Raw genomic sequence first — 24,854 nt, 5'->3', positions numbered from 1 at the left:
AAGACATTGCCATGACAAGCGGAAGCATAAAGTGTATATCCTTTGTAGCCATGCATCGAAGTTCTGCAATTTTTGATTTTGGTTTTAAAATGCTCCTGTGATTCTGAGAACTCAGGTATTAAAACATATAGGATCCTGCGTCAAACTCTTAATCCATTGGATGTAAGACGTTATTCTTTATTTCAAATATGTTTCAGTCTAAAATATGAATAATGCGATTTACTTTTCATGTACGTCTAGAGAAGTACTTCAAACCAGTAGAATTGTACATAAATGTACGAATTTACCCCTCTATTTCCAGGGTAATCAGAATACAATAACATTATCATTGGGTTATATAACTAAAAACTTTGGCGTGCAAAGTTAACATTTAATCCCGGAATAGAGATATCTCTATTCCTATCAGAGATATCTCTATTAATAATAAAGACATCTCTATCCCTAATAGAGATATTAAGAGTCGAGATATCTGTATACATTGATTAAATGTTAACTTTGAAAGCCATAAAAACAGAAGGATTTTTTACAACTAAATTAGAAAAGATGTAATGAGTGGTAAGCTATTAAGCGCTTAATGAGGAGAGCTGACATCATAACATGGAAGGGCGCCCTTTTACATCAAAGACAATTTTTTTATACTAATTTGAAATCTGCGCCATTTGCAGCGCCACATCTTAGTTATTGAGCACCCGGGCAAATTTCGAGATGGTCAGTTTCTGGGTTTTTTTAACTTCTCTTTGATATAACATATAAAGTTCAGAGATATTATCTTGCACCAATGATGAGACCGCAGAGATTTTCTGATGACGTGCCTAAAAATGCTGCAATGTCAGCCAACTGGAAATTATTCCACTGCCTGCGCCAGGCACCGTTTTGTAAAGAGCCCATTAGGTTGTGCACAAGGGACCCATTAGTACACAGCCCTATGGGAATTGCCTGGAGGCTGGCTCAAGGCCGTCCGGGTTTTTTGCATTTATTCTGGCTAGGGGAGGCCCTGGCTGTAAAATGACTAAACCAGGCTTTTCAGCATATTAAGGGGTAGGATATGATAAGTAGTCGTGGAATTTGGACTTAAAAAAATAATTATCTGTTAATTAGCTCCAATGGACTCCCCAGGAGAGGCCACTCCCTCTACCGTGGGTTTTAACTGAGAAAGATTTTCTAGTCACTTGTTATTTCAGACACTGCCTAATACAGATTGACTTTTAGAAGGTTTAGACAAAACGTCGTTTATATAATCATTCCACCATAGAGATTATCAACTAAAGGTGAGTTTGAGGGCTCTTCATCAAACTTTACAATCTCGGCGAAAGTCATAAATACATAAATTACCTCCTGTGTCTGCAGCAATCCTCAAACACGTCATTGACAATTGCAAGAAGGAGAACTAGGTCTAATTTTGGTTCCCCGATGGACATCACAGGATATACTGACTGGGTTAGGGAGATGTAGGATGTGTGTTTTGTGCTCGACCCAGACAGCAAACCATGCATTGAACTATCGAATGTCTGACACCTAGATAAATGAGCGTTTGTGTCACAACAGTGCGGTTGACACGATTGAGGACCTTGGTAAAATCTATTCAGCAGAGGCGAGTGTAACGACACAGTTTATGATCATGTTTACCACGCAGGAAGGAAAGCACCCCTTGATTTATGCACTTTTCCTTCTACAGCATCACATGTTGTTACCATTACAGGCCTGGTACATTTAATTCATTAAATAATGTAATTCACCTCCAAACAGAACTATACATGTAACAGTTTTCTCCCTATTACGTACATGTAGTAATGCATGGATATAAACACATTACAAAAAGAAAGTACTTTTTGTGGGATCCAGCGGGATTCAACCGGTGTCATGCCAAAAGTGACCCGGTGCCAAATACTCTTTGGTGAGCATGCGCGGTATATGTTTGACACCGGCACGTAATACGTGTGCGCGGTGCGTACAATACGTATGTGTACATGTACATATCCACGGTGGCGAGACGTAAAGCACCCATTAACGCTTACTGCCAGGGTTATTTGGTCCCCACATGCAGGAACAGACTTTTTGGTAGGAATTGACAGCATTTGACAGTAAGGGACAGTGCATAACAAGAGACGGATAGTATGGCTCACTTGGGTGCATTGTATATATTTGGCAGGAGTGGACAATTGGCAGGAATGGACAGTATACTTACCAGGGGTGGACAGTATTTGGACGGAGTGGAAAGTATATTGGCAGGGGTGGACAGTATTTGGCAGGAATCAGGTTGGCGTAAGCCTAGTGGTTCTTCCCTCGCCTTCCACCTCTGCGGTCCGGGTTCGATTTCCGGTTCAGTCCACATGTGGATTGGGTTTTCAGTCCCTACTTAAATCCGAGGGTTTACCCTACCCACCAAGTGGACAATGTATTTGACAGGATTTGATCCTTAGGCCTACATTATAACCATAATCTTTTAAAAAAAATTGGAATGTCGCCCACTGGGTTGTAGGAAAAATAATGAAATATGCGCCGCCTGGATTCCGGAGTTTGTAGATTCAATTGGAAATGAAAATTTCACCTTCACACGCGATCTGCACAAAAAAATTCTGATTGTTACCAGTTTGTGCCGTTGGCCATTAATCATAACTGCATTATTCATAATCCTTGCTGTGACAGTGCTGATACTGTTATCACCACTGCTAGTTCAGACAAAGTAGGGATGAAATCCTGCTCCACGTCACTCAGAGTACACTGAACTTCAGTGTGAACTCAAAAAAAGAAGCACTATTGCAAAACACCAAAAAATAACCACAAAAAAACGAAACAAAAACGCTATCATCTGCGATTTAACAGTAGTGCGCATGTGCAAGCAAGAGCAACTGAAAATGAGTGCTCACTGAATGTATGGGATGTGAACATACGTGTTACTAAGTGAAAGCGTCAGCAACCAATTAGATTCCAAGTTTAAGCCAACTTAAAGTTGGGCGGAGTATTCCGCGCAGGAGGTGATCGCAGCGGCCTCTATATAAGCCCTGATGCGGCACGCTTCGATAGTTTGTTGCTTGCTCGGTCGCCATGATTTAGCGGAACACGAGTGAGGTGCTGTAGTACTTGGTGAGTAGCCAAAAGCTCTCATTGTACATTGTGCTCATGGGAAAACCATAGTGTTAGTGTAGCGTAAAAGTGTATGATACCTCGAGCTATTACATTTCTGGTTATTCAATGATCAAGCAATTAGGAACAATATACTTGTTTTATGCCTCCGTGCTAAAACGTTGCTGTGCATTTCTTTAATTAATCCATCACATCACCAGTATTACTGGCTAAATTGTTTAAATGAATTAGTACGGTATAATGATCCCGATTTTACAATCAATTATTTTCCAGTGTGAGATTCAGTTAGTTACCAATGGGCGGCACTTTTCCGCCAAAACGAATTTCCCTGGGCCTTAGGTTTGTTCGTAAGTAATTGTATACCCTTTTAAAATTCTATGCTTGTAATTTTCGACCGACTCTATTTTTGGCTCTTGACCTCAAAAATCTCCTTTTTTTCTACCGACCCTGCTGAGTAGTAGGCCTATGTTATGATCACCTGTAAATATAAAAAATATTCATATGCAATATAATTTTGCCCAAACATTAACTCATCGACTGTCAAAATTTACAGAACAGCATCAATACCGGACCGAACAGTACGGTACCGCACACACTGTGTATATCACTGTAAAACCCCAGAACACTTGACGCGTTTAAAAATGTGTTTACGTGATTACGTGTATTTTCTAAACACTGGTGGTTAGAACATGTTCAGATTCCCTCAACACTGCGTTTACCTTATATAAATTTTCAGAAGTACTGTGATTAAGGATCAGACTAAAGAGCTCAAAACAAGTGTCGATGACAAGGACGGAGGTCAGTGTGATGTTGCGATTACTATTTAAAAATGGTATGCCCAATAACACTGAAACAAAAAAAAACCCATAAATTTTCGGAATCATAATATGGTCGACAGACTCATAATTCATTTCTTTGATTTATTCAAGTACAGGTATGAAGCCACCACTGTTTGCATCACTGTTTGTAGGAAATTGAGTCTGGGAAAGTTGAATGTTTTCCAAAGTTCCAGTGAACAACGATCAATACATGTAACTCTATGTGCAGTGCATGTGCAGTGGGCGTGGTTTAAACTGAGGTGACGTCACACTTACGAACCAAATTGATACCCGCTATAAAGATTCCCGTACTTTATACTTGTGCATGGCAACTGACAAATGAAAGCCGAAATGACAACCAAATTTCTTTGAAATAATAATACAAGTGCAGTTTGAAGGTTTTTTCGAGGCAGCTTGTAGTTTCCTGGTGGGAATGGTCGTGCCGGTGCTTTACTTTTGCTTTATGTCGACTGATGGACCCTATTTAAAAAGGAGTTTCAAAGGCAGAGGCATATTCTTATTATAAATAATTAAACACATTTGAGTTCTTAAAAACTTTATAACTTATAAACATGTTAAAATGTTGATAAACTGTTCCAGCATGTAAACGTGTCAAAATATTTATATCTAAACGCTTCCTTAATTTAAACACACTGACATGTTTAGTTGAATAAACGTGTACAGTTTCCTTCCCCTTTTTCGATTTATAAGATAAATGATCATCTTTTCCCAATAATTCATTAGGTCTAGGCATAAAGTCGTTTCCTTCTGAATCACGTATTTCTTATATGGAAAGAATTCGTTTCCATTGACTTTTTGACGACTTGGATTGTTAAGAACCTCTCCTCTAATGACCCGTTTAAACCCACAATCGAGTTTCAATCTGCCTTTAAAACAGTCCCAGTTGGAATATGTGATATAATTACTGCTTTTTCTGCACTATTTTTGAACGTTGAAGTGGGAGATAACACGTAAGCCCACAGTTTCCATTTCTTTATTATTAGGAAATAAAACAAAACTACTACGGATCAGTTTATACACCAGAGTAGTTGTTTTTCTTCGTTTCCTATTTTCGTCCCATACTATCGCACTAAGTACCCTTTTACTTCAAAGTGCAACACTGCCACACAAAATGTCGGTGGATGAGATTACGTTTCTCGTCTGTCTTGTCTTTCGTAACGTATCAAATTAGTTGGATTTCCACGATGCATCTACTCAGTAGAAGTTTAGCCAAACGTCTACGTATCTGAACATCTCGTTGGAACATGGCTCCCCCTTCGCCCCCTGTCAATGTTGTTTCTCATTGGGTAAGTTGGGCCGAATCTTGGTCCAATAAATGACCGCAACATTGATCGGGGGAGAGGGGGGATTTTTTCAATGCGCTTCCCACAAGGTGTTCCAACTATTTTTGTCCAAGACTGTAGCTCTGTTTGTTTGCCGTCTACCAAATCTCACCGTCTCTGTTCGGTGTCGCAGAGTGACTAGTCCTATATTGACCCCTGTTAGTGCTTCCCCTACGTCGTTGACCAGAGAGGACCTTTTGGTGTCTTTCGACCCCAGCCACACTATATGTGATCAGTGTTAAAACATATCTTAGCCTGCCTTTCCTGGCATGTTCTATGGTAATTGCAATCATCAAGTATAAGAAAAGGTTCACAGCAAATACTGAAAATTGGAAAAGTCACATACAGTGATACACCCTTAAGTACGCAATATGAACGAACTATAACAATGGACAGAACATTTGTCAACACGTAAATTGTGTAGTCTATAAAATTACTGATTTCATAAATCAGAAACCATTCAGTAAAGTTGAGTTTCGGCTTGTTTGGAATTTCATAAATATGTAGATTTCCTTAAGGAATTGCCAAAAGAATTCCTTGGCTTAGGTCCTTACAATAGATTTTGTTGGGCAAAGGTAGTGTCCAGGAGTTAAAAGAAGGTTTGATTGAAGGGCTTGTCAGCTAAAATGAGTATTTATGTCATTCGAAATTCCGAAAGAAACATGAATTAATATGAAGGCAGCATATGGGAGACTGGGATAGATTGATCCATCACACAACCAAGTTGATGACAATAAATGCCCTTTATTTTCAAGCACTTGTGTTTAGAATACATAGTAATTAATAAATGCGCATTAAATTCGACGATTGGCATATTAAGAGCACGTTCATATAAATGGGGTAATATTTTAATAATACGTAAGTTGAGTACAATTATTGATGGCACAAATATCTCTACTAACAGTTTTACATAAATAATGAGTATGACTTCCCTTTGTTAACCCGGAGTCATTTACGATAGTTAAATAATCTTAAAATAAAAAACAGTTATTGACCATTACATCATTTGGAAACTAGAGTTGGTAAGAAAATATGTCAGTTTGGGCCGAAATTACACATAAATGTCAACACCAAAATCTTATTGTTATTTCAGCATCAGGACTTTTTGATGCAAACATCACAACTGCAAAGCACGAATACAAAATACGTGCTTGCTCATAATTGGCAGACAAATGCTATTAGTTTATCTTATTTAGCTGTAGGCCAAGTATGCTCAATTTTCACGAAAGAAAAACTGAGCGTTAATCTGTCTTAATTTGTTTCTTATGAAATCAAGGTTTCGAATTTTTTACTTCCCGTGGTTGTATCATAATACTTTTACTGGTGGAATTTAAAAATTTTATTGGTATTCCTGATTATACAACTCTTTTAAAGAACACCAAAATCCTCCGATCTGGAAATCACTGGTAAACTTACTCAGAAGAGATGGGTCAAAATAGCACAGGAAGTTGTGCTGAGTCAAGTGTTTGATGGTGGGACCAGAAACATCTATCTCACAGCGTTAACATGCACGCTACTTGTAATAGATGAGATAGGTAGGCCCTTCCAATCTCAATCGCGTTTTCGTACCCGGTTTTAGCGCTGTTTTTGATGGCAAGCCTGAAACTTGTTGAGCGTCGATAGAGGGATCCCAATACGACGTTTTTAGCGTCGATCTACGCACTTCCGCGTTTGAAAACGAGGCTGTATGTGTCAACTTCAATTCTTAATACGATCATACGATTGAAAGTAAAGGAGTCAAGACAGAAAACACATAAAGGTATGTAAAATTCAGATTTTTCAGGCTGCAGATTTTTGTGGAAGAGTCTTTCAGGATGACTCGACACTAAAAATCGAAAGAAAAAATAATGGCAATTTACCGCGAACTAACGTGCCTGCGATGGACGTGTATCTGCATGTGCAGTGGGCGTGGTAAAACTCAAGTGGCGTCAAACTTACGAACCGGATACTCCATGTACTGTGTCGACTCCGCGGGCGCGCTCGACAAGTCCAACGCAGAGAGCCCCGGTTTTGATGTGGATATGCGCAGGCGGCGTTAATGTGAAATCCCTCTATCGCATAGCACCAACAAACACCAATGAATAATAGTGGGGCTGGGTAGAACTGGACGAGTTCACTGTAATAATGTTGTGGTGCTCTTATACACTTATGTAATACCAGAAGTGGTCCTTTGAAAGTTCCTTAAATTCTTTTAATGCCACCCATTCATGTATAGTGTATGGCGTGCAAAGTTGACATTTAATCCGCGTATACAGATATCTCTGTGAATAGAGATATATCTGTATACTCGGACTAAATGTTAACTTCCTAATAGAGATGTCTTTATTAATAATAGAGATATCTTTATTCTGTGAATTAATTTTAACTTGATTAAATGTAACTTTGCAAGCCATAATGGGCATATTAGTAAGCCAGTACCTATTATTTGTCCCAGTTGACTTCAGAGCGTTGACTTTGTCACAACATGGTTGTATTTTTCTGTAGTCATCATTTACTAAATTATTTTGGAAGCCGAGTTTACATCTCTTGTGTTAGATTTTTAGTTCTCTTTGTCTCTCTAAATTATGCGTCTAAGCCTCCATAACAATACAAGCAACACAAAGAATGACTCTTTTATATTATCAGCGAACAGGATTTTTTAAAATATTGTTTTTCCTGTAGCATCGTATTTCGAACCGCCAATTCCAACGGTTTTCATTGCAACTGTCGGTTGTATGGCAGTAGACCCGTCCATATGTCTGTTCACCAGGCTAATTGTTATCATGAATAGCGTTTTTCTACAATATAGCTGCCTTCTCCAATCCTAATCTAAAACAAATCGAAAGCCCCTCCTTCCCGAGATTTCCCATGTCATGCTGGCCATGATATCCGGGGGTTTGTACATACTCCTACAATAATGTTTATGGCTTTGGGATCGGAACTGGGATCTCAACAAAGATTAAATGTAACAATTCGTTAAAACAATTATTAAGTCTGAGTTTGAGCACCTCAGGCGTATGCGTTTTCAAGATAGCTTGTCAATGAAGCCATTGACATTTGACAAATAATGTCATTATTCCACTTAAAGGATGTCGTCATCCCGTGATAAATAGTCTCAGGATATGTTCATTCAACTTTACGGCGTCCTCAACCATGACAATATCTCACAGGATGACTTTCATGACGTCGCAATCCCATGATATCGACAACCAATATCAAGGAGTAATTATTAAGGATGTCGACTTCTTGCCTGTGTGATAGGGTAATACTGATGTCTGAATGATGTTGTCGTCCCGAGAAAAACTACATATCAGTTGTCAACAAGTCGGATGGTACTTCCAGCGCTCCGTACATAATCACCTTAAGGTGGTCAGGAAAGAAATTTCTGCAGTTATACAAAATATTCTAAGAACCCAGCATCAGTATATACTTGTTTTGCTTTGTTTTCTGTATAGATAGACGATTACACACTACCGGTACTTCAAGATGGAGCTGAAAGCAAAACGACAAAAGGTATGTCTGGACACACTACAGAATGTCGATTTTTGCCTTATGACGGCTTATTCGACGACCACTCAAAATGAATATTCATTAGTTTCGACCTTCTGCGTGATCTTGTCGACAGAATATACATGTAGAATGTTTCACGGATCACCGAGGAAGGCTTTAAAGAAAACAGTTGGTATTTATTTTTTAAACAACTTTTTCTCAGATTCTGCCTAATAAATATAGAAAATACAAATGAAAAGGGTGTCTATATTTGAACAAGAAATTCAATCCAAACTACTTCATCACGAAATGTTCAACTATTAAATCTCAGGAGTATAAGCACTTTGGAATGCATCCGACGTACTCACAGGTATGGATTTTGCACACAATTAAAATATAGAATTTTCAGGTGAAGTGTTGTTATTTTAAACACTAGTGATTCGTCGTTTAAAATTTTTAATACCAACTACTATAAGAGTAGTTTTGCTGGTAGCAGTTTGGTGCCAAAAGAAGTGTTGATAATCATGAACTCAGACATATCGGGGCACGAGTGATGCACATATTTTTGCAAGACTGTGGGCACCGCAAGACAGTAAGCTACAGCTGCACAGTTGTATAAACTCAACGAAGAGTTTGAATTGGCTCGGGGTATCTGGGGTGGGGGGAAACCATTCATCCGCTGGGGGGGTGGACGTGCAACCGTGCCTCTGTCAGTAACGCCACTGGGTATTGCAGTTAATGTAACAATTGTGCAATGTGTTTTGGTATCATCAAACATTTCAATTAAAATCTACAAATTACACCATACACTGACGATCTCAAAGATTAACGTATTTAACCTGCCCACCCTATTCAATCCATGTACCACAGCCATATATTTGTATCCGTTTCCATTTCAGATACATCATCGGCAAAGAAGCCCTGTTGAACCAGCTGGGGATATAGTTTCAACATATTTTCTGGCCCAACCGGGTATTTTCTATACGAGGCCAAAGTATGGTTGTACAGTGGTTGTTAATTTGAATAACAAAGACGAGAACAGTAGAAGGGGCGTTCTCCATGCCATACAAGCCGTTCAGCAAAAGTCCGACCTGTTGCAAGGACGAAACGGTTATGTCGTCTCTTTTGACCCAGGCTTGTGGAAAAAATGGAACCCGAAAAATGACATTAAAGACAGACCGTCTGGCGATTACATGGTGTCTTCGTCCCGCAAGTTCGTCAACACAGGTGGCGATGTGCTCTTCTTGTTAAAGTCTGACACCGACGGTGTCGTACCAGAGCTTTTGCAAGAAGTGGAAATAAGCCTAAGTGGTCTGGCTACATTTGATGTCACTGAAACCCGTGTTTATAATGATCGTGCCATCCACGGGAAGTTTCGAGACGGCATTGCCAATCCAGTCGACAAGAATACTGTCGAACGTTTCATCCTAACACCACAGACATCCACACCAGGATCCGGGGGTGGCAGTTACTGCTACACGCAAAAATTTCTGATGAACTTCGGCATATTTCAAGCAATGACCATCCGCGAGCAGGAGAACGTCATAGGCAGAAAGGTGACAGATAACATCGTCATCGGTGACGATCCAAGAAGTCACATCCGTCGAGCACGTTTGAATGACCGTAATATTCATTTGAAAATCCTTCGTGGGAGCATGCCCTACGGTAACGATGCAGATCAGGAAGGAATCTACTTCAATGCTTTCGCTAATGACATTCAGCTATTTCTCGATCTCATGCAAAGCCTGGCAGGAGACGACCCCTATTTCACACAAGATAAACTCCTTTCACTGAGTCAGGGCATCGAGGGAAGTTTCTGGTATACACCAAGTTTGCATCAGCTCGGCTTTACCGACGAACCGGACGTAGGCCTGGTCCCGACCCTTGACTTCCTGCCTTTCTGGGATGTGAAAAGCAGCAACCCCTACATGTTTTACAACTTCCATGAATATCTCCACCGTATGAGCTTCGGTAGGTATGGTCCTGGAGATCCACCAACGCCTCGTGTCATCAAGCTCTTGTCCGTGGTTTTCTCTGAGTGGGGTGACCAGTGGTATCACAAGCCAGAAACGTCCCGCATTCCCCATCTGAGCAACTATTTGACGGAAGCAGAGATGCCATTACTGACGGAATCCGCAGCCATTCGCAAAGGCATGGCAATCAAGAAGACACTGGGTACTTTGATACCGAAAACACCATATGGCACAGACAATGACCTCTTCCGTATTTACCCAAATGAACTAGTTGTCGGTGTTATGCCCAGATTCTCTCTTGGTATCGGCAAGTATGTCATGCCCTATATTCGAGAAGAAGAAGAGGAGATTCCATGGTTTATGAAGGGACTGAATGAGGGAGGTGCCATGGGTCACATTGTTCCTGACCACGGAATAGTGTTAGAAGTAGGCCTCAAAGCCTTGAAGGAAAACTACAAAATATTACACAGCCGCGCACCCCCCGAAAAGAAGGATTTCTACAAGTCGGTCACCCTGGCACTGGAAGGAGTTCAAGAGTACATAGACAGCTTTGCACACCTGGCTAAAGAGATGATAGTACAAGCAGAGAAATATACGGATGAAGAAAAAGAAAACCTTAGAAGCATCTACTCGAGGCTGTTGAAACTGAAGACCGACGCTCCCAGCAATATGCTTGAAGCAGTGCAGCTTCTCTTCTTCATGCATTGTTCTATGCATCTGATTGGTAACCCAGTTGCCATAGGCCGTCTAGACGTCCTGCTGAGGCGGTTCTATGACGAAAAAATAACATCTGAAGCTGAAGCTCAAGAAATCTTGGACTGCCTGTGGATAAAGTTGAGTGAGCGTGTGGTCATCAACCGCCACTTCACACCGGACATGCATGATCGCGGTTCCACAGCGGTGATGTACGCGGCAGCAGGTAACTATGGTCAAGGGAGTGCGGTCAACCAGTGGGTCCAACAGATAACCGTGGGCGGTTACCAGGCAAATGATGACGACACTTCAATGACAGCCTGCAACAAAATTACTCTATTGTGTCTGAAGTCGTCTCGCAGAATTCCCACGAACGCCCCATGCTTGAGTCTCAGGCTGCACAAGAACATGCCGAACGAGATACTAAAGGAAACAGCAAGGGCGCTTCTTAGTGGGGGTGCACATCCAGTCCTCATACACGATGATCGGCTTGTATCGAGTCTGATAAAAAGTGGCTCCCCTGATGCACCCGTTAGCCTTAAAGCAGCACGTAACTATGCGTGCGACGGATGCTACGAGCCAATGATTGCTGGCGAGACCGAGTTCGCGTTTGGCACGATAATTCTGCTGAACATTTTGGAAATGACTCTTAACGAGGGAACGCTTTATGCCGACTCAGGATCGGTGTATCTTCGAGGGCTCAAAGTCTCCTATCCCTCGCCTCACTGCAGCCAAATCAAGACGTTCCACCAGCTGCAGGAAATCTTCCTAAAACACCTCCGACTTCAAACAATTCAGTTTTACATCACGATCCTGTCGAATTATGGAAACCTGTGGGAAATCTGCCCTTCGCCACTCCTGTCATCCCTCATCCACGGCTGCAAAGAAAGCGGTCGTGATCTTTCCAACGGAGGGTCCAACTTCCACACATTGGCCATGATGTACGTCAGTGCGGCTAACACGATTGATTCACTGTATGCCATTAAAAAGCTCGTGTTCGACCCAGATGAAGCCCTCACGACTTTGCCCAAACTGTTGACAGCACTAAAACAGGACTGGGGATTTGACATGAGGGAACCACTTTTTGATGAGCGCGCCGGGGACGTACGGGAGGATGCGAACGCAGCTACATACAAGACGCTGAGAAAGAAGGCTCTTAGTTTGCCAAAATTTGGACGTGGGAATTCCGAGGTGGACCGGATAGGAAACTGGCTGATGGACAAAGTGGTATCTTTGGCTAAAGATACGATTTATAACCCACCGCCCGTACTCCGTGAGATCATCGCTGATATCAAAAAGAAATATTCATTACCAGGTAATTAGCTTTGCCTAATCTATGTCCGCAGCTATTCATATTTCTAGGAAAGTATTTCATACTGACTACCTCCTCAGAAATAAAATCTATATAAGTTGCTTTGTTTTGATTTAAAAGACCGCCCGTTTGGTTTCATCGTTGAACCCGGTGTTGGGACGTTCGAGGGGTACGTTCCGGAAGCCTTGGGTACTGGGGCCTCCGCTGATGGGCGTCGCAGTCGGCAGCCGTTTGCATCGGATCTTAGTCCGGCACCTGCACCCCAGGACAAAACCGCACAGCCAGCTTCCGTCAACATCTACAGGTGAGTGTCTTGTTTATTTAAAGTTGATATTATGGATAGTTTCTTAGCAATGAAAGGTTCCTACTAAACGTGCATTAGTTTAGCAAGATCCGGTCCACACCAATATTTGTTTAAAAGCTGTCTTTTTATGTGGCAACCCGTTTTCCCATTCACCCGCACAAATAACACCGACAAAATGCCGTTGTTGTTTTTTTTTAATAAATTATGTGTAGTGAAAGCTCGTTTCGTTTTTCTTGTTCACTGCAGGGCCATGAGTAGCTTTGATCATGATTCCATCAACACCGGTTTGTCCAACGGTTCACCGGTTGACATGAACGTGACGGAGGATTTCCCAGAAACCGAACTTTACGAGTTCATACGCCACTATGCAAATGGCACAAAGCATATTGGCTCCAACATGATCACAGGTACAGTAACTTTTCGAAGTTCAAGCCTAACCCTTGAAACTTATCCTCCCTCTATTTCATCCAGAGAAACCTAGCCTGGTGCTCTGCTGCAGCGGCTAACCGACGTTCTTAGATTTAGTTTGAAAAACTGAAATTCATAAGTATCACTCCGTTTTTCCTTTTCAAGGTTGGACCAGATTGTATTCGTCGTTCTCAAACTGGGCATGAACTGCAACCATTCGCTGTTACCCCCCCCCCAGCAATTACTGTTGTGAAATGTTATATTAACACGCTTGCACTGAAAAATAGCAAAGCAGGCTACTTGGCCATACTCACCCGGACCGAATACTGCTTTTCAGCAATCGTTACTATTTATTATTTCACAGTCACATGCGCCGATCTGGAGACATATCAGAGGGCTGTGGATGAGCCTGAGCGCTACGACTTGGTCCGCGTGCGCACGGGGGGCTGGACAGAGCACTACGTGGCCATGTTCCCTGCACATCAAGAGCATCACCAGCGCCGCGTTTTCTTTACACCTTTGCAGAACGATTGTTAAAGCCTGTGTCCAAATGAACGCTGTACGCATTTCTCTGAACCCCTACCAGCAGTCTTCCTCATGAGAAAATAGTCTTATAATTCCTTTAATTAAAATAAGTTCAGCATACATGTAGCCCACACAATCCAAACAACCAGGACAAGTATTTCTCAGATTAAACTTCACACTTTAATTCAACCTTGATTTCCTCTGGCAACAGTAAATCACTTATAATTATGCAGATTTGGAATTAACACTTGTAAATGTATAACAATACAAAGCAAAGGTCAAACAGTAGTAAAACCGATGACAATGATAACAATGACAACAAGATAACAATGAGCGCTCGATACACACACACAAGATATAGAATATGTAGATCTACACAGTTTTCACCAAGATCTTGGATTTCAACCACAAATGGTCAGTTCTCTTAAATTTCAAAAGGATCCTGGCTGGTCCAACACCAGCACTGCAACGGTTCAGTTCCCTGATCAGGTAGGGCCAGTATGCAGAGCACAGATGTCTGAAGCCTACGTTCAGAGTTGAAGATGCAATAGACGTCTTTGGAGGAAGAAGTCCACACTGGGCTGATCACGGAACTCTCCAATCAGGTCAAAAACTCCCGAGTGCACAATCCCACGGTACTGTCTGGCACACCTGGGCTCAGGAAGAGGAGCTGAATGTGGGAGTTGTCCAATACTTCTCTCGGGTCAGCGCACTGGGCCTGAGAGTAAACAAATTTGAACCTAATATACATGTAACATTTATACATGTAACATTTTCTGGTGGCTCAATTACATATCCTGTCACATGCAACATGTGAAGCTTGTTCACAAACACTAGACACTTCTAGATTCCACTGGTAATCATATTTACTTTAATAGTAAATCAGCTTGGGAATTATTACCTCTTGGCATTTTCCACAAATTTCCAAAGAGATATGTTCCTCACAACATTCTTAATTTGAGAAACAAGTATTACGTTATGCAAATTATAGATCTTGCCGGTATGGTATCCCTTTAATGCACAATATTCACCCATGAGTTACGTATGTCCCCATGTATATGCAAAATATCCCCCACAAACATTATTGGTTTTCTCATCCAGATAGTTAAGTCCCATAAGTAGGCTTACAAATATTAAATTTCCCCCTGTTACAGACCTATATTGTTCGCAAATATGATGGTTTTACTTTCAGATTTCAATTACAGGCTTATTGACAAAATCCCCCTAGGTTGAGTAATGTATGCATAGCACTGAACTGTTATGGTACAAGCACATGGCTCCCAAACGACTATTTTTCTATCATCAAAGTTTGGCCTTACCTGAGAGCCAGTAGCTACTTGCAGTATCCCTGGAAGCAATGATTATTAAACTCAGGAATGCGTAATATAGGAAGTGATTTTGGCCATTAAATTACAATTTTAGGCCCCTTTTGTTTTCCTGCCGGTCGCTTTCCGAAGGAAAAAGATGGCTGCATCCATGAGCTTTTTCTGCCTCTCCCTCAGTGGTCGCTTGAGGGCGCTATGTTTATTTTGGGCTGGGCTACATACAATCAGGCTGAACTTGACATCAAGTTTGATTTGCTTGACCATGCAGTTGCGACTAAATAAATGCTCCTCGTGTACAAATTTACCAATCAGGATCCACAGGAATGTAGTTAAGTTGCCTGATTCATGCTGTTGCCTGTGGAAATTTTGTTTTTGGAACACCTTCTATTATGTGAAGGACTGCTTTCCGTGAGTCCAAGTATAAATCATGACAGTTAATGCGGACTCACTCACAGTTAGCTCAGTGTCTTGAGTTAGCTTGATTGATAACAACCAGTTTCTAGGAGTAAATGTTTTAGTAGAGGAGTATGAATTGTGTGTATACCCTTAAAGGGTTCCTCATGGGATAGAAACCAATAGGCCAACAGACCCCGTGAGGGAATCTTTATAAATTGACTTTTCTGGTAGGGAATATCCTATGGAGGCCTGGTTTCAATAAGACCAAAGGAGAACAAATTGACTTTCTTCCCCACACTGCAGGTAGGCCGGTGTGTGTATGTAAGGTTTTGCGTGTGTATATTTGCTGCGTGGATTTTTAGAAGTCACTTAGAATTTGCAAACGACTTAGGTATATTTGATTGGTTGCGGTGGCTCTGATTACTTCGCCAATCAGTGACGTGTGGTTAAGCGTAAATGTTGAATTTAAAAAACCCTATAATTTCCGTCACTGATGCGTTTCTTTTTGTAGAGGAATTTTAGAATTTAACCGCCGAGTGCTAAAGTGCTTTCGAATATTCTTGCTAACATTTTTTAAAAAAAATCTTAGGGCCGATGTGATATAAACATCACCAGAAGAAATGTATAATGTGTCATTCTTTAATATGCAACTTTTCGAAACGATGCTACACAGGCAAAGTGACAGTATTCTAATTTTGAGAATAATGTGAAGGTAGTAGAATTATGTGAAGGAAAAGAATCAAGTTACAAGCAGTTGGTGCATAGAGTTTTAAAGTTCTTAAGACATAGCCAGTATGGTAAGAAGATTGCTAAATAACCGCATGTATACTACAATTTTGCAACTGATTTAGTGGGCTGAATTTAGTATTACCTAAACAAATTTCAGTAATCATCTTTATGCTTATACGAAAGTCAGTAGAAGAAATGGAGATTTTATACTGACGTGACAGGGACAAAATTGCAAACTAGGCAATCAAAGTACAAGCAATAAGTACACCACAATTATCGGAAATTAACGAGTAGGAAAGAAAGTTTTTATACAGAAAAGGAGCATTATGTAGAGAGAGTACAAAACGGAAAATAACCACGAAAAAATTCTGTAAACAGTGTTTAATGCACCTGGACGATATACACGTAATTGAAAATCCATATTTAAAAAGGGAGCTGGAGGCGTTGGCTGTCTATGCCGGAAGAAATAAGAGTCGAGAATGTTCTGACGACTGCGTAAGATTTAAGGCGTTTGTGGAGTTGGCTTTAATAATACACGAAGAAGAAATGTCCAAAATGTTTCCAGAATGACGGAAAAAGACATCAATAAGAAATGAAGACTCTAGGCGCTTAAGGGGTAATAGGGACAAAATAATTTTTGTTTAATTTTGCAAGCTTTCAGTAGACAATTCTTCAATGAGAAATATTAAAATGTTGAATTGTAGAAAACAAATGAGGAGTCAAATTGTAAAGAGGGGCTCAGTAACGTTGGCTTTTTAATGCTCAGAGAAATTTGTAGGGACTTATAATTGTTAAATTTGAGATTGAGTAAATTAGAGACTTTCATGCTGAAGTCGAGAAGAATTTGGTGAAGGAAACTTCAATTAGTCTCATTTCATTTGGACGTGGGAACCAAAATGGAGCGATGTTTGCTTGACTAGAAAATTGTAAACGCCAGAGAAGGAGAAAAATACGTAAAAAAATTTAAGAACTTTGTTACAAATGAGTAACACTTTTTAGTAGAGTAACAGTTGGGAGAGGGGAGGCAGTAGGGAGAGGATGTTATATAACTCAAATAACATGAGCTGTCAGTGTACAGTTTTCAATATGAAATATATGTAAAGTTGGTTTTGTAGAAGCTTGTTAAGTAAACAAAACAAGGAGTCAAGTTTTTGTAAAGGGGGTCAGTGACATTAGTTATTGTATGCTCAAAACGACTCGTTGGGACTTAGATGATTTTGTCAAATTTGATATGAAAGCAGGGACCAGTGACCAGTTTATGGAGGGATGCCTGTTTCACTGGAAATTGTGGGGAGGGGGAGTTCGTGTAACTTTATACTGATTTGCAGAGGGGTAATAAGTCCAGGGATTTATTTTTCCCTTCAAAATGTATTACTTTTCGTACCAACCTCACAGAAGTAGAAGACTATTAACATTGAATTGGTGGCTCGCTTTGAGTACTTTGAAATTATTTGGTTTTAGGTGGCGTCCATCAGCAGGACAAGAGTTTAAGTTTCGGTAGACCTCCTTAGAACTTATGATAACTAACCAGACATTTATATAACTTTACTTTCGAGGTGTGTTAATTAAACACTGGGTAAAATGGTAAACTGGACTCAGTTAATTAATACTGTTTTTGACTTTCGCAGTGCAGCTTTTCTCGTTGGCATGGCTGAACTCTATAGACTGCACAAAGAAAGGCCTTCCCTTCGGAGCTTGTGGTGGGTATGCTCGTCTGACCGCCTATACCAGTGCCGTGAGTTTTGTGCAGTCATGAACTTTTTCCCTCCTTCCAGGCGATCACTGCGAACCTAACTATGATTTACGTCTCCACGAAGCACGCATGCTGCTTGAAAAAAGACTAGTGCATAATTCATGACCGGCAGCTTGAGTAGCATGCCACCATATCTGACTACCCGCCGCTGTCAACCACTTATTATGGCTTTAACGAAAATGTCCCTGATAAGAATGGTGCTACATAAATTACGTAGCAGTTTCAGCACATTACTGGTAGAACAGAAGGGGAAACTATTCGTCGATCTGACATGTGCAACGTAGTAGTGGGTACGGAAAAGGATAAGTATTGTTGAAGTTCTTGGTTCAAATCCTATAGAGTATTATTTTCTATAACTTTTTCTAAGTTCTTTCCTGTTGGAAAATATCAATTTTGAAAGATTATTACATTTACTGCCCAAATTTGTAGCCCCAAAGTAGGCCCTTATATTTTTAAGGAAAAGGCACATTTTGGTGCGTTCTATATAGCCTGAGGTCATTTTTTTTGCAAAAGTCTCGTTTCTTGTTAAAACAAAAACAACCCGGAAAGTCATTTTTGTCACTACATATTTTTTTTTTAAATTAAGATCTGCGGTCACACCACCTCTCACTCCCGATGATAATAACACATGACACGAACATTATATACCAGCACTGTAAGTCGTTGCAATTTTCTTTGCAAATAAGTTTGCTTTTATTTTGCGACTCGAGTCTCATTATAACTTTCACTCGAGTCGGGTCTTCTGACGAGGGACTCGAGTCGAGTCATTTGCTCGGGACTTGAGTCGAACAGAGACGCCAAAAATTACCGACTCGGGTTGGACATTTTAAATCTGTGACACAATGTACTCTTCAAATCTATTTACTCCTGCTATGACGAAGTGAAACATCTCGCTTACCCTCTAGTCTCACTCCGGCCGTTCGTGCACTCGGAAGTAAGCTCGTGTTAACAAACCCCGACACAAACGCATGCCTGTTCTGTAAGCTGTAAGCAGGTTATTTAATTTCTCATCAGGCACTTAAACTGCAACAATAAGTCGTACGTTTATGCATAAAGGTCATCGCTGTTTCCTTTTGCCAATTTGTCCGTAATCGGTTTTTGGTGCTTCTAAAATCAATAATGAAATACCAGGAAAAAAGTGTCTCCCAACAATTTATAAGAGCGATGTTTGTAGTGGACATGGCTCGACATGTTGGACTGAATGCAGGTTATTGAATCGGGTTGTAGCTTTTTATATTAATTATATTATATTTACACCAACGTAAATATAATTGTGTAGTCACATTACTTGGTTTTGTGAAATAAACGATGCGGTTAACATAAAGTGATGAGGGTGTCAAATCAAAATGAGGAAAGGAATGTTCAGTTTAAGTTTTTTATTCTACAATTTGAAACGTTTCTGGTTCGTACATGCATGCGTACATCGTTCCATGCACTTTTGATTTGTAACTGCAGTGCGTGAGTTGAGTGGCATAATTTTGGCTTTTATTTTGCTATAGGAATTTATTGAAGTGAGACGTTGCTGAAAAAATGAAATATTTGTGCTTTACAAGTAAGGCTTCAAATTGTCTCGAAATTGACTGTATTAACAAGAAAAGAAGTGAAGCCTCAGTTCTTTGTTTCTGGATCCATAATCATTGCAGTTGGAAGGTTTTACAACTTGTTAAACAATTGTTTTGTTGTTTTGAACTTAAAAGCGGAGATAAAATACAGGGCCAATGAATAGTATGGCACAGAAACATGTCACACATGCAGAAGATCATGTATTGAAAATAAAAATCCATGAGAAATGATCGCACGTGCAGATCGAACTCGATTCCTGCAGGGAAGGTTTTGTTGTTGACGGTTCAAAGATTTATCACCTTTTTGTACTCAAATATGAAACAGCCTTCAAAGAGACATCCAGGGTTTGAACTCCAGGAAAATACGTTCAATCACATTCGAAGTGAAATGTCACTAAATGTTCAAATTGGTAAAAGAGAAAGTCGTAGAGCATCTTCAAATGATAACCGTATTTTGAGGATCCGGTCCTCTTTCCAAGTAGTCTTGGGCCAACGAGCCGTTGATTGGTGAAATAAAGTCACGAGAGGGCGCAATAGAAATCGGAGTGTACGGCATATGCTCGATCGAGTCCGCTGTCGAGTTCTGCCGTCTCGGCCCAAAACTACTTTCCGGGCGGCTCGCTTTGCTCGGATGAAATATTGTTGAAACCGACACTGAAGTAGTCACGGTGCAGTCTCAACGTTCCGTGCTAGAACATCAGACGCTGTTTAACCTCCCATGTCTCATCATTTTGATTTTCTGTGGAAGGCGCAGACAGGCATGACTTCAATAGAATAAGGTGTTAACTATTTTAAGGAAATTTAAAAATGCCGACCCTATTGATAATCCCATGTCCAGTTCGTGTATCCTGTAAACAGTTTCAATTTTTTTGTCATTTTGAGAAAAGTTCTAAAATTCTATGCATTGAGCGAGAAGACGAAGAAATTCCACTGTAAATATTGGTAGAACACAAAATAAGTTAGTCAGACATGATAATTACATATGATCAGACTCGAATCTTATCATAGTGGGTTCGAAGGCTAATTGACCAGTTTCGCAAAGATACTAGGCCTATGTGAAAAGTATGGTGGGCTACTTGGTCTAAAGTAGGTAACCAGGCCTGATAGGAAGGTTGCAATGCGACGGGATACGGGTGCTTTCATGACAGTGCAGCTCAAGACGAGAAAAAAGTACAAAGCCTTACGTTGCCAGTCAAAATTAGAATTGTTGATTTAAGGTGTAAACTATTGCAAAGCACACAATGTTGAAAAGACCAACCTGTTAATATTTCCTGATCCAGTGCGAAGTTGAGTGTCAAATGGTTTGTTATTTTTAGCTTGGTTCAGGAAATAATACAAACATTTCTGGGCATGAGAAAGGCACTTTACTTAAGAACGATTTGAAGTACATCACTTACAATCATTTTGCGAGAAATATCGCGGATGCATATTGTCCATAAAATGCTCAATTGTCCGAAGATCCGTTGAAAAGTTGAAAATTCTGACGGTTACTCAAAATCGATGATAAAATCAAATAATCCGAAGCCGTGATAAGGCTTGATAGTCTGAATCGATGATACGCCAAATAGTCCGAATTGACAAAAAAATTCAATCGTCTTTCCTTTATGGCAATTTGAGATCTCCAACTTTAATGTCAATTTGGACTGACAAACTTTATTGTCGATTCGGACTGTAGAATCTTCGAGCTATTTAACCTTATGGTATATCCGGAATGACGGACCCTTCAGAATATTGAGCTTTCGTGCTAACGAACCGTTGGCCTGACAAACGTGTGGACTATATGAGCCTTTGAATCAACAAACCTTGCGAAATGACCCTTCGGACTATTAAACGAACCCTTAAACTATCGAAACATTGAATTAACGACCCTTTGAACTATCGAGCGTTTGGAATATCGGACTGTCACCGTTTGGGATATGAAATGTTACAAAAAGAAGAGTAGAAATTTAATTTGTCGTTGCTTTTTTTACCCTTTGGTTATCACTGAGAGGGGGTGTTGTTTTTCTTGGGGATTCTGCGATTGGTGTGCGGGCTTTGGGGTCCGTTGACGTTGTTCTCTTGTTGGAGTGGAGAATTTGAAAATCTGCCAGACTTCCTCGGTATGTATAAAAACATCTCTGTCATCACATCAATTTGGCAAACTGCCGGTTCCAAAGTTGAAAGTGCAGTTTTAGAGAATAGAATAAATTTGCCAGACTTCCTTGTTATGTATAAAAAACATCTCTGTCGCCACATCAATTTGGCAAACTGCCGGTTCCAAAGTTGAAAGTGCAGTTTTAAAGAATAGAATAAATTTGCCAGACTTCCTTGCTATGTATAAAAAACATCTCTGTCGCCACATCAATTTGGCAAACTGCCGGTTCCAAAGTTGAAAGTGCAGTTTTAGAGAATAGAATAAATTTGCCAGACTTCCTCGTTATGTATAAAAACATCTCTGTCGCCAAATCAATTTGGCAAACTGCCGGTTCCAATGTCGAAAGTGCAGTTTTAGAGCATAGATGGTTTTGAGCAATTTATTCCACGAGCATTGTGTCTGAATTTCGATCTTCCTCGGGATGATTACAAAAACCAAAGCAAAGCAACGGCAGGGCGAAGCAAGGCAAAGAAAAAGGCTACGCAGGGGGAGAGACAATGCATGAACGGTCAGCCAACAAGGGCTGGTTTGAACACGGCCAGTTCAAGATGAGAATTTCTGAAACACTCGAGGGTAATAATAACCAGTGTGCGTGAAATATACCTTAGACGGTCTGATTAGGTATGACCCAATGGAGATAGCCCCCCCCCCGGTTTGCATTAACTGAGACATTCTGGTACTTGTACGGCGACTGCCCAATCAGCGATTGAGGGCATGTTCAGTATTGCAGCCTATCAAAAGTTTGTTTCAAAGGTTGATTTGTTTGAAAAAAGAAACGCATTTTTTGCATTAGCTTTCGCGGTAAAGGCCCTAATTACAGTGATGCTCCTAATTCATGTTAGAGCTGTTTTATTATTTTAAGGAATCGAAATAATACGAAAAGCGAGTAGTTTCTAGGCATATAGAATCCTTAATGCTAATGACAGCCAAGCTACATAAAATTGTAAGTCACATAAGAATTGCAGAATGGTGGCTGCAATAGAATTTCTTTTAAAAACAAACCTTCTAAAATGCACCGTTGAGTCCAGATTTTTGTTTCACCATTATATAGTGTATTTGTAATACTTTTGGGGTTTTATGTTGATGAGTATTTCCATGTTCATGATCAAAACATTTCCATGTTCATGATAAAAACTATGATGCCATCCCAGGAAAAGCCTCAATGTGACATTTTTGTGCACCCATGCACACATACACATAAACTCCTACGTATTTTTGCTGGACAAACTTTTCTGTTTGATGATTCCTGTTTTCGTGAGTACAGAGCAATAAGCAGTCAACTAACCCCTTTTCAGAAATGCTTTTAAAGAACAAACTCTGGGTTCACACTGTGAACAGAAAAACCTACGGGGTGAACTGTGCCTTCCCTAAGTGACATCACAGCAACGGAGGCATCAGTTGTCCCAGAAAGCATGGATAATTGTATATGTTTATAAGTGTGCATTTCAACGCATATTAAAGAAATTCAATGCAGCTACACTTAGGGATAGTCGTAAGTCTTAGTTGTGTTATGGAAGTGTTTATCACTCTGGCTGTTTCCTCCTATGCAAACGTGGAAATGGTCATGAACTGGACACAATTAGGGATTTACGTGTACATTAACTATTGGGATGCCAAAACGCATTGTACACGATGACGTCATTCAAAACGGTCTAAAATTTCTTTACTTCAATTGTAACCTTTTCTTTTTAGAACAGGCAACAATGTGTTTACGTTATTAGGTTGTCCTTGAATTGTTTTATTACATTCGGTTTACTGGTGTTTGAAAACTTGTATCTTAAAGCATTTTTGCAAGAAAAAGGTTTTTGCGACAGTCCAAATCGAAAATTTAACATGACGAGATACTTCAACATACTCAGTGGATGTTAGGCTACATAAACAGAGAACAAAGATCGGGGATTTTGATGACTAGTTTCCTGGCTAAATCTAGTGAAAATCTTACATAGGCATGAATGAAAATCAGAGATAAACTTTCTTTGTAATTTCGAAGTTTAAGGAACAGTTTAATTCCATTTAAAAAAATCTTTCATGAGATTTTTCAATAATTAAATCACATTGATCGTCACACTGAAAGAGTTATTTTAAATTAAAAAAATGTGCATAGGCTTAACACTAAAGCCTATCATACTGCAGTGTACAATGACTAAACTTTCCCGGTCACGAATTAAGATCGCTTGAAGTCATATTGCACCGTGAAAAATAATCCCATGTGCTCACCAAGTTCTAATCCTACTCCACAGGGGTTTTCGGAGGGTACCGTTAGGGGGTTTCCCATATCCGCCTTCGGTCCCCGGGACTTCTCAGGCTTTTTCCCTGAATTGATAAACCCGCTTGTGAAAAGCAGTGTAATATTTGGGTCAGTGACATACACAGGTCGCAATATACGACTTTTAACTGAGCTAAAAACTTCAAAGTTGAGTTAACATTGAGGCAATGATAGAGAAAAAGCCACCATGTGGATTCATAATCATTATAAACAGGAAATGCACAGTCATAAAGCTAACGTGAAGGCGACGGTACCGAAACCAATTCTGACGTTATGTTGACCGTAGAATTGTACAACACTTATACCTCTTCAACTTACACGTAGCAATAGGCCACTCGGCTAGCCTTTCAAAAAAATGTGTTTCGCTCACGTGGCACTGACTGCCCATGTGTAAAATCAATCCTACTGTAGCTTGGGTCTTGTTCCGGATACATCAAGTCCGGGAACAAACAAGTTTTCAAATCCCTTGATACTGTTTTCTAAGGAAGCGTATTGCTGCCAACGCAAGAAGTATTTCAACTGCTTTAAACAACTTATTATCTCCTTTCAACGACTTAGTTATTAATGAGATAGTTAAGTAGTTTGTAGTCGTAGTTAAGTAGTTAGGATGTTGTTTAAACGAGATAACATTTTTTTTGCGTTGGCAGCAATACGTTTCCGTAGTTTCCAATAAGGCTGGAACATATTGGCAACCTGCCCAACCCCGTGACTCACGCAGCTCACATTGTTCCTAGAAACAATAAATCCATTCGATCCCACAG

General features: G+C 40.2%; 1 protein-coding gene and 1 long non-coding RNA gene across 2 annotated transcripts; one reads left to right on the top strand and one right to left on the bottom strand.

Annotated features, from left to right (window-relative positions):
• Positions 1-2,958: 2,958 nt before the first annotated feature.
• LOC110985660 (uncharacterized) lies at positions 2,959-14,044 on the top strand. The gene is made up of 6 exons (XM_022246842.2): positions 2,959-3,084; positions 8,680-8,737; positions 9,613-12,694; positions 12,812-12,995; positions 13,242-13,402; positions 13,768-14,044. The coding sequence occupies exons 2-6, from the start codon at positions 8,711-8,713 to the stop codon at positions 13,938-13,940; spliced, it is 3,627 nt and encodes a 1,208-aa protein (XP_022102534.2). The 5' UTR covers positions 2,959-3,084; positions 8,680-8,710; the 3' UTR covers positions 13,941-14,044.
• Positions 14,045-14,085: 41 nt separating this feature from the next.
• LOC147799406 (uncharacterized) lies at positions 14,086-15,441 on the bottom strand. Its single transcript, XR_015425081.1, has 2 exons — positions 15,248-15,441; positions 14,086-14,646 (listed from the first exon to the last, which is right to left on the bottom strand). It is a non-coding gene; the product is annotated as an uncharacterized LOC147799406 (long non-coding RNA).
• Positions 15,442-24,854: the final 9,413 nt, after the last annotated feature.

This window comes from Acanthaster planci, linkage group LG04 (assembly GCF_054643075.1).
Source record: "Acanthaster planci isolate LZ-2023a linkage group LG04, COTS_SCS, whole genome shotgun sequence".
Lineage (NCBI taxonomy): Eukaryota > Metazoa > Echinodermata > Asteroidea > Valvatida > Acanthasteridae > Acanthaster > Acanthaster planci.
This window is presented reverse-complemented; position numbering and strand designations above follow the sequence as displayed.

Bases quoted from the DNA above. Each gene is read 5' to 3' on its own strand.
- LOC110985660 (XM_022246842.2), top strand. From the start codon at position 8,711: ATGGAGCTGAAAGCAAAACGACAAAAG. The intron at 12,695-12,811 runs GTAATTAGCTTT...TTGATTTAAAAG, and splicing joins AAAGAAATATTCATTACCAG to ACCGCCCGTTTGGTTTCATC. The intron at 12,996-13,241 runs GTGAGTGTCTTG...TGTTCACTGCAG, and splicing joins GCTTCCGTCAACATCTACAG to GGCCATGAGTAGCTTTGATC.